The 10,356-nt window shown below is 43.4% G+C and overlaps 1 protein-coding gene across 2 annotated transcripts; it reads right to left on the reverse strand.

Annotated features, from left to right (window-relative positions):
- Window positions 1-978: 978 nt before the first annotated feature.
- On the reverse strand, window positions 979-9,853 carry LOC117050399 (speriolin-like). Of its 2 annotated transcripts, XM_033156050.1 has the most exons (4): window positions 9,611-9,853; window positions 8,229-8,301; window positions 6,020-6,153; window positions 979-1,371 (listed from the first exon to the last, which is right to left on the reverse strand). In XM_033156050.1, exons 2-4 carry the CDS (start codon window positions 8,290-8,292, stop codon window positions 1,042-1,044), a joined length of 528 nt encoding a protein of 175 aa, XP_033011941.1. In that variant the 5' UTR covers window positions 8,293-8,301; window positions 9,611-9,853; the 3' UTR covers window positions 979-1,041. The 2 variants fall into 2 exon arrangements, with proteins under 2 accessions (XP_033011941.1, XP_033011940.1); XM_033156049.1 differs by lacking the exon at window positions 8,229-8,301.
- Between the last annotated feature and the right edge of the window lie 503 nt (window positions 9,854-10,356).

A 10,356-nucleotide genomic window follows, 5' to 3' on the forward strand; every position in this document is an offset into this window, starting at 1 on the left:
CAGCAACCAATGTCTTAGAAGCTCAGCACTCTGTTGCTGCCTGCAGGCCTCTGACAGGACACTTCAACCACTAGAGATGTCAGTGTCTGAGTGAAAGACTATCTGCCCCCACCCCCGCAAACAATCAGAAAATTCAGAAATGAACATAGCACCGAGAGGCTCCTTTTGCTGCTATGGTGCCCTGTGTGAGCCACTGCACCCTTCTGGCCTAACCTTAGAGATTAAAAACAACATACTTTGTGCAGTGAGAAATTTGCCAAAAGCACTCGATCAACGGGGAGAGAGAGAATGGCCAGGGAGGAGAAGGGTGCTGCTGCTGCACTTTGGTGGAGGGCAGGCTTGGCAAAGAAGTCGCCTCTGACAGTTGAAGCCCTACCTGAGAATTCACTGTCCTTTGAAATTGCCATAGACTTTGTTTTGCTTTTTGACATTTAGTTTCCAGGCCCAGCTGCCACCTTCAGACAAATGTTGAAGCAGAACGCACAGAGAAGTTACTTATTTATTTAACACCAGCATTTCTAAGACCAGTTTGGTGAAAACTTATTTTTTTACTAACCAGCTATTAATACCAGTATTAGAATACAGAATACAGAGTACAGAATAATACATCACTACAGAGCATTGTAACATTTCAGTAGCAAGTCTTGTTGTAATTATGACTTATGGAAATAGTTATTGCTTATGAAACGATCATGGCTTACCAGATCCGTCATCACTCAAGCAGACCATTTCCCATAAAGTAAACCCTGCCTTCATGCCAACCTTTTACCCTTTGAATATCCTCCTGTAACAATGAATTTCAGTATGTTTCTAATCATGACCACCCCTTGCTCTTTATTGCTGGCAATTAATGCAGTTCTGAAGAAGGCCAGCTGAGGGCCACAAGGGGGCCGAACACCAGACTGGCCCACTCCCAAATCATGAAACTGGACAAGGAGGCACAAATTGTCTGCGGGTTATACAAGAAGACTCACTAGACATTTTCAGATGGTTTATTGTGTTTGCAGTGATACAGTGCGTACAGTGGGGGGAGTGGGATGTTCACCATATGAATAAGGGCTTCCCGTCATCCTGAGACAGTTGATGGAGGCAGTTGAGGAGCAGCATGCAGTTGTTGTACATTTCTGGAGGGGTGGCATTCTTGACCACCTCCTGCAGATACTGTATGTCATTGTAGGCGGTTGCCTCTGCGCCTGTCATGTCTGGCCGATCCCGGAGGATGCCAAAAGTGTTGACAATGTGCTCCGTCAGGGTAGGGTGGACGCTTGGGTCATAGCCCAGCTGCTTCAGGCGGTCCATGATGTGGTTGTAGCGCTCCATGATGGTTGAAGCCTGCTCTGTTGTCAGCTGCAGGAAGGGGTCAGCTCCACTCTTGCGGAGAGAGAGGGAGACGAACAGAGAGAGAGAGAAGAGCAGCATTAAGGCACATTGTGTTCACTTTTCAAGTGGTTTGAGACTTTTTTTCTTTTTTATATAAAGTAACTGATAAATGCAAATACTACTGATGGTGATACAGTGGTACCTCGGGTTACAAACACCTCGGGTTGCAAACACTTTGGGTTACAGACTCCGCTAACCCGGAAGTAGTACCTCAAGTTAAGAACTTTGCCCCCAGGATCAGAACAGAAATCGTGCGGCGGCAGCGGCGGGAGGCCCCATTAGCTAAAGTGGTACCTCAGGTTAAGAACAGTTTCAGGTTAAGAATGGACCTCCGGAACGAATTAAGTTTGTAACCAGAGGTACCAGTGTATAGATAATTATTTGAGCACCCAGTGAAAGTAATAGAAACCCATCCCAATAGACAGAAGCCGCAGAAACCCCTTGATACCATATGGAGTCCAGAAGAAACTGCTTCGGCCTGATGCAGACCCTTGGGTCTGTCCAGCCCTGATGGTGTTTACTCTGACTGGCAGTCGCTCTCCAAGCCCCACCCAACCACCATCAGCTGCTGCCTGAGATTGTTTGACCAGAAATGCCAGAGGCTCCGTTGTGGGACTTCTTTCCATGCAGTGCTGGGCTATTAATAGTCTCAGGGTTGTCGCCCATGTTTGTCCTACACAGAGTAGACCCATTGAAATTAATGGACATAACTAACAGATTAATTAAATTACCGGTAGTCTGTTTTGAGTAAAATGTAGTAGGGTACAACCCCTCAAACTCCAGCCATTATATTCTATACAAAATTTAAAATATACTTTTTATGTGTTAAAACAGCTAGCTGATAAAACCACAATAGGCTTTTTGCAACTATGATTTCCTTCTGAAATAGGACTTGGCATGTGCAAGACACCGGCCAGTCAACCCAGGATAATAGCAAGGCGTTGCTTGCTGGCTCACCAATTAGTTAATGGCAAGAGTCAGAAGGGGAGGATGTTTTTGGCACTCCATTACAGCTACTGAACTTCCAGCGCCTACAGAAGGCTTTGTTATTCCAGCAGGCATTTTAACCATAGTTTGATTTTATCATAGTTGATTTTTATTTTGTGTTGCATCTTTGTAAACTGCTTAGAGACTATTGTAGCTAAGCAGTACAGTGGTACCTTGGTTCTCAAACGCCTTGGTACTCTTTTTTTTTTAAACTTTATTGCAAAACTTAACAATGAACATAAAGAGCTTATTATGCATTTTTTGAACAAACAGAATAATAAAGTTTATATACATTCAATGTTATACTTTATATTTCTGCTACTTCTTGTCCTCTTAAAAATAAAACTTAAGATGAGAGATAACACAAAAAGAAACAACAAAAAAGAAAAGGAAGAAACAAAAGAAAAACCACTTACGAATGTACCCAGAATATCCTTTATAACCTTTCTAATACATTCTTAGAACAGAGCGTAACCTTAACTTATTTCATTCACAACCCTATGCGGTTTAGGACCCTCGTATTTAAGGGACCGCCTCTCCTGGTATGTCCCATGTAGGACCTTAAGGTCCTCAAATAATAATCTTTTGGAGGTCCCGAGCAACAAAGACGTCAGGTTGGCCTCAACTAGGGCCAGGGCCTTCTCAATATTGGCCCCGACTTGGTGGAACAGCCTATCACAAGAGACCAGGGCCCTGCGGGATTTGGCATCTTTCCGCAGGGCCTGCAAGACGGAGCTGTTCCACCTGGCCTTTGGGTTGGTTTCTGTTTAATATTTATGCTTCATCTTTTATTGGTGGGATATTTTGAAATTGAGACCTGCAGTTTTAATTGAATTTTTAAATTTGTATTTTAATCTGTTATTTTAAATTGATTGTTTTTATGTTTCTTGCTGTGATTTTAATTGATGTTAGCCACCCTGAGCCCGGTTTTCTGGCTGGGAAGGGCGGGGTATAAATAAAATTATTATTATTATTATTATTATTATTATTATTATTATTATTATTATTTTGCAGAAAGGATCTGAGCCACCCACCACACCCCTGATATATAGAGGACATGGGCATAACCAATATTTTTGTAGGGCTTTGGGGGGGGGCAGAACCTCAGATTTGTATTGATTTTTGTTTCCCCAGCTACACTACTGTGGAAGGACATGTGGATCCAGAATTTGCTTCGTCAGTCACTTACGGACTCATTGTTAAAACCATGTTTATGGAAGACAATCTTATTCGGCTACGAGTGATCGCCAGAGGAAGGAAGGAATCAACATTGCAGACTTGGAACCAAACTCCACATGACTTTAACACTATTTATTTTTTAAACTTTTATATGCCTGTTGTTTTTGTCCATTGAGTTTTTGAAGAAATTAAAATTGACCAATTCTGTGAATACTTACAACACCTTCTAGAAATGACACCAAAGACGGATGTTCTTCTCATTATAGGGGATTGGAATGCTAAAGTAGGGAGTCAAGAGATAAAAGGAACAACTGGCAAGTTTGGCCTTGGAGTTCAAAATGAAGCAGGGCAAAGGCTAATAGAGTTCTGTCAAGAGAACAAGCTGGTCATCACAAACACTCTTTTCCAACAACACAAGAGATGACTCTACACATGGACATCACCAGATGGGCAACATCGAAATCAGATTGATTATATTCTCTGCAGCCAAAGATGGAGAAACTCTATACAGTCAGCAAAAACAATACCTGGAGCTGACTGTGGCTCAGATCATCAGCTTCTTATAGCAAAATTCCAGCTTAAACTGAAGAAAGTAGGGGAAACCACTGGGCCAGTAAGATACAATCTAAATCAAATCCCTTATGAATACACAGTGGAAGTGAGGAACAGGTTTAAGGATTTAGATTTGGTGGACAGAGTGCCTGAAGAACTATGGATGGAGGCCCGTAACATTATACAGGAGGCAGCAACAAAAACCATCCCAATGAAAAGGAAATGCAAGAAAGCAAAGTGGCTGTCCAATGAGGCCTTACAAATATCGGGGGAGAGAAGGCAAGCAAAATGCGAGGGAGATAGTGAAAGATACAGGAAATTGAATGCAGATTTCAAAAAAAAAAAAAAAGCAAGGAGAGACAAGAGGGCCTCCTTAAATGAGCATTGCAAGGAAATAGAGGGAAACAACAGAATGGGAAAAACCAGAGATCTGTTCAAGAAAATTGGAGATATGAAAGGAACATTTCGTACAAAGATTACCATAATAAAGGACAAAAGTGGAAAGGACATAACAGAGGCAGAAGAAATCAAGAAGAGGTGGCAAGAATACACAGAGGAATTATACCAGAAAGATATGGAAGTCACGTACACCCCAGGTAGTGTGGTTGCTGACCTTGAGCCAGACATCCTGGAAAGTGAAGTCAAATGCGCCTTAGAAAGCAAGTTTGGAAAACTCAGCAGTGGCCAGAAGATTAGTCTATATCCCAATCCCAAAGAAGGGTAGTGCCAAAGAATGTTCCAAATACTGCACAATTGGGTTCATTTCACACGCTAGCAAGGTTATGCTTAAAATTCTACAAGGCAGGCTTAAGCAGTAAGTGGACCGAGAACTCCCAGAAGTGCAAGCTGGATTTCGAAGGGGCAGAGGAACCAGAGACCAAATTGCGAACATGCGCTGGATTATGGAGAAAGCTAGAGAGTTCCAGAAAAACATTTACTTCTACTTCATTGACTACGCAAAAGCATTTGACTGTGATGACCACAGCAAACTATGGCAAGTTCTTAAAGAAATGGGAGTGCCTCATCACCTCATCTGTCTCCTAAGAAATCTCTATGTGGGACAAGCTTAGTTTATGAACAACTTGGAAACAGAACACTACAAACCTGGAAGTAGGTGTTCCGGTTTGTGAACTTTGCCTTGGAAGCTGAACATGTTCCACTTCCTGTTGAGTGTGTTCTGTTTGTAAATTGAGCCCCCCGCTGCTAATTAGAGGCTTCTTGTTGAGTCTTGAGCACCCGCACAACTCAGAGGTGATATTTGGAGCTTTTGTTTTTGCTAAATTTTTTGCATTTTTGTTTGTGTGGCTTTTTCATTTTTTTGACCGTGACTTGTTCTTCGTTTTATGGGACTGGCCAGTGACTTCGTTTTTGTGACTGTGTGGAACCCAGTTCAGCTACTGATTGATTGGTTCTGTGACTGCAGAAATGGATAAAAGCCTCCCATCCAAACAATGACTATCATTAGTACACGTAAGAAAAAAAGTACAGTAATTTTAATTTTTATCATCTGTAATATTGTCTTATTTATATTACAGTACATTGATTATTGCTTCATTTTATGGATCAATGGTCTCGTTAGATAGTAAAATTCATGTTGAATTGCTATTTTAGGGCTTGTTTTTAAAGGTTTGGAATGGATTAATCCATTTTGCGTTACTTTCTATGGGAAAGCACGCCTTGGTTTTAGAATGCTTTGGTTTTGGAACTGACTTCCGGAACGGATTAAGTTTGGGAACCAAGTTCAAATGCTTGAACTAACCCACTGACATCCATTCCTAGCTGGCCTGAATGACTGGTCCCTTGGGGGGAACCCAGAGTTTGGGTTCCACAATTCATGTGGGAAAGCTCTACTTGCTCTCTCTCTCTCTAAGCTGCCATGCCAGGGCTAGGGCCAGAGGCAGTAAGTGGAATTTCCCCTCACCTGCGCGACTTTCTCAGGGATGTTGCGGACGGTGAAACCGTAGAGGCGCACGCGGTCAGGAAAGATGCTGGAGAGAATCCTGCGGTCCAGTTGGAATGCGATCTCGCCAACGATGCGCTCTTGCTTGCTGGTTTCTGCAAAGACATTTCCTGTCAGAGAGGAGGGTCTCCCTGGCCCTCTACCACCCGCAAAGTGCCCACTCCCCTTGGTCAAGCTGTCTATTCTCCCCTGCCAGCCTATTGCCTCACAGCTAGCAGCCCAGGCCACATTTTGCTGACCAGAGTGGAGTCCCCCCTTCCCCCCTGTTTGCACTGTTCCATGTACTAAAGCCAGCCTGTCTTGTCTCTTTGTGAACTCTGCACCAACACCCCTCCTGTGAATATGTTAAGGGTCTTGTCCTGCACTATGCTTAAAATTGTATGCATCCTTATAAATAAAATAAAATACAAAGGTGAACGGCTTTTATCATTCTGCTATTTTTGTTTTTTGCCCAAGCACAGCGCATTCGATGCAACAGGTGAGAGGGAAAAGAAGTCTGTAAGCTAACGGTGTTCCGAAGGACAGCTGTTCATTCTAGGCAGGATCATGGGGCTGTCTGCAGCCACCAGCACCTTTGGGAGCTAACAGGACACGGGAGAGGGGAAGAAATCAGCAGGCAACCACGGTGTGAGTCCATTCTGGATTGGAGTTGCATGGGTGGTTCCTTCTTCAAACTAAAACTGGTTAATTTAAGCATTTTTTTTAAAGTAAGAGTGTTTCTGCTGATGTGTCAGCTGGCCCCCAGTGGCACGCATTTTGTGGCAAAGGAAGGTGCATTAAGGCAGCTTTCAGGCATAGGGTGCAATATTTACAGTTGCTACTAGGCACATAGGTCTGTATAAGCCTGTCTGTGGCCAGCTGCTGATAACTTCCGGGGAGAGGAATAGCAGTTTGGCAGTCTGTTAGCTCTTTGCTGACAGAAGATAATTATGTGGTGATTGATAGTAGTCAGACTGACTATTACTGTATTGGCCCCAAAATAAGCCACTCTCTCTCCCCCCCCCCAATTCCAACCGTGAAAAAGTGCAGCTTAAATACGTGATCTTACAAAAATAGGCTTTTATGATCTTGCTGCTGAAACAGACATATAGTAAAATGGAACAAAGAAATGTTTTATTTCCGATTTGCCAGCTTGCGGTTCGTCTCTAGTACCCATAGGATTTTCTTATACATTTGCCATTTTCGGATGTGAGTGCCTGGGGAATTGTAGCCATTGAATAGTAATTTGCGATTGTAGCAATTGTAACTTTTCAGGTCTACCCCCCCCAATGAATTTTAAAGGTGCAGCTTATTTGTGGGTGCGGCTTATATTCGGGCCAATACAGTAGTCACTCAGGAGAATAAGGGTGATCTGGGAGCAACCTGAAATGCTTTGATGAGGTTGTTTTATGTTGTCTGTGCCTGGCGGCTTGGACAGGAGTTAAAATGAGCTGGCAAGGTGAGGAGTCAACATTGTGCCCAAATGTCACTTAAGCATGTTTTATAGGTAGAAAGACCAGCACACTCTCTTTCTTAAACACTTCTGGGACAAGGAAAACTAACTTGGAGAGATCCCTCTATGCTGCTGGTGAAAATTTACAAAATTTTTAAGTACCTCTTTCTGTTGTTATGAAGAACAGAAAGGAAAACTGGTTGTTAAAGTGTCTTAAGGCAAAGCTAAAAGCCTGATTTAAGGTTGACAATAAAGATTAAACAGACAAGGGAAACCCTTGTGTGAAAAATCTAAGCCTTTTTATATTTCTGAAAGTAAAGCGGTCATTTCCAGTTGTGGGAAAGAATTTCCTATAAGACATGTTGTGGCTGTGGTTCTAAGGTGGAAATATTAATGTAGAGTTGCTAATAATATCCAAAGCATCAAAAGCATCCAGTATGGCAAAGGTAACTTTAGATCTCCCAGTGACTGTTGGTATTGTTCAACAGTTGATGGCTGAACAATTAAAAATGATTGGAATCAATCAGTGGAAAAGAAAGGTAGAGAGAAAATGAATCAAAGAGATATGAAATGGAAAATGAAAATGAAGAATACCTAGAAGCTTCAGACCAAATCAATGAAAAGCTGGCAGGACTGGATGATGAAATAGCTAAATTGAAGAAAGCAGATGCTGAAATGAAATGCATTCCATACAAGAATTTGGAGGAGGAGGAGATAAAATCACAAATGGGGAATTACCTGGATTTGGCATTGATGGAGCTGAGGTGGGGAAAGCTTTGGGGAAAACTTCAGTCCTGGCCATTCTTCAGTTCTAGCAGAAAGAAAGTATTTTGCATATGATTTGGAGCAAATTCAGAGAATGATGCTGCCAATTTTATGGTATTCTCTCTGGGAAAAGACTGGGGGGAAATGAAAGTTTCTAGAGGAGAGGAGATCAGGATAGTATTGTAAATATAACAGGAAATGGAAATGCAACAGGAAATGGAATTTAATCCAATATGTGATAACAATGGAGAGATTTTAAAATGGACATGAATGGAAAGAAGAATTTGCTGTCACTCAGTATAGAGTAATTGTGGTGGAAATTAATGGAAGTAAAGTTAATAGAAAAGAAAAATATAGTTGGCATTAGCCAATAATAACAATTAGGGAACTCCTCTTGGACTTTTAGTGAGGAAACAAAATGAATGATTCTGAGACACGAGACACCTTAACTTAAAAGAAATATTGTTTAACAGAAAGTGCAGAAAATGGATGTTAGCATGGGCTAAATGTGTTAAATACCGTACTTTTTATTTTTATTTTGTCTTTGTCTTTTATTTTTTATCTCTCTCTTTCTCTTTTCTCTCTTATTGTTCCTTCCTTCCTTTCTTTTTTGTCTCTCTTTTTTGTTTTTCTTATTTTTGTTTTTTTCTTGGAGTCCTATGTCTGGGACCTTTATTAAGGTCCAGAGATTATATACGAATGGGAGTGGTAAATGGTTGATGGAGGGCTTTGGGTGAGAAACAGGGAAATGTTGGTCTCCCAGGGTGAGAAGTGAGAGATGGGAGGAGTTACTACCCTGTGTGTGTGGTAAGGGCTAAAAATTACTTTTAGGAGAGGACTTCATATTCTATCAACTCTATTTGTATTTTTTGTAGCCGCTATTTTATTGTATTATGAAAAACTTTAATAAAAATCTCATAGAAAAAGAGAAGGAGCCTGGCCAGTTGCTGATGTTGACCTTCAGTTGCCCGCTGTGATTATTCATGATCCCATGATAACTTCAGCTTCTGGCAAATGGGCCTTGACTAGTGCCCACATATAGCCTGCTTACACCAGAGTTTCCTGGTCATCCCTCAGCCATCTAGGGGCAGATCATGGCCTGCCTCTGACCACAGAGGATTTCCCCCTCTCCCTTGGGCTTCTGGATCTCGTCCAGGGCAGGGCACTGCCCTCATAAGCTCTTTGGGGTTGCAAATAGCAGCACTCATGGTGCTGGCCTGGGCTGCCCATGCTGCTGCTTGTTGCTGGCTCTAGGGCTAATGGCAGTTCCTTGTGAATTGTACCCCCACCACATAGCTCTGCTCTGCTCCACCCTGCCTGCCTGCCTGCCCCAGCTCCATTCTGGTCCCTCTCACCTTTTCCTTTGGCTTCGCTGCTGGTCTTCATGTCAGTCTCTTGCTTAATGGAGGCTCTGCGCTCCCTTGGCTTCGCATCAGGATATTTCTGTGGGGCTTGGAGTGGATTAGCAGGAAGGTGGGTTGGTGGCATGGCTTCGGGAGAGGGTAGTTGAGAAGGGGGTGGCATGGCTGCCCTACCAAGAAGTGGGGATTGCAGTATGAAAGGGGCTGGGCTTCTCAGGATTATAGGCTGTGCAAGTGCTTGGGTCATTACCTGGGCCTGGGCCTGGGCCTGAGCCTGAGCCTGGGCCCAGTGTGCCCGCTCCATTTCCTGTCGACGTGCTGTTTGCTCCATCTCTCCCCAGATCTTCGCCCATTGCTGTGCCTGTGCCCTCTCGAATGCCTGCTGCCGTGTCAGTCTTGGTGCCTGGGTCATTACGGGTGCCTGTGCCCACTCCCTGGGCTGCATCTGCTCCCGCTCCATTGCCCGTCGCTGTGTCATTCCTTGGGCGTGCCTTAGTTCCTTTACCCCTCCCAATAGCCTCTCATTCCTTGGAGTCAGGATTTGTGCCTGCTGCATTGCTTGCCCCAGCGCCAGCGCCTGCTGCAGTGCTGGCATGCTTATGGCAGGCCACACTTGGCATACGTAGGCATTGAGTGCTGCACTTGGAGGGGTGAAGGGCCGAGACTCCCACCAGCGCTGAGCAACATCAGCACTGTTTAGAGGGCCTTGGCTTGAGAGATTTAGCACTGGGACAGGAGCA

Source organism: Lacerta agilis, chromosome 7 (assembly GCF_009819535.1).
Source record: "Lacerta agilis isolate rLacAgi1 chromosome 7, rLacAgi1.pri, whole genome shotgun sequence".
Taxonomy (NCBI): Eukaryota; Metazoa; Chordata; class Lepidosauria; order Squamata; family Lacertidae; genus Lacerta; species Lacerta agilis.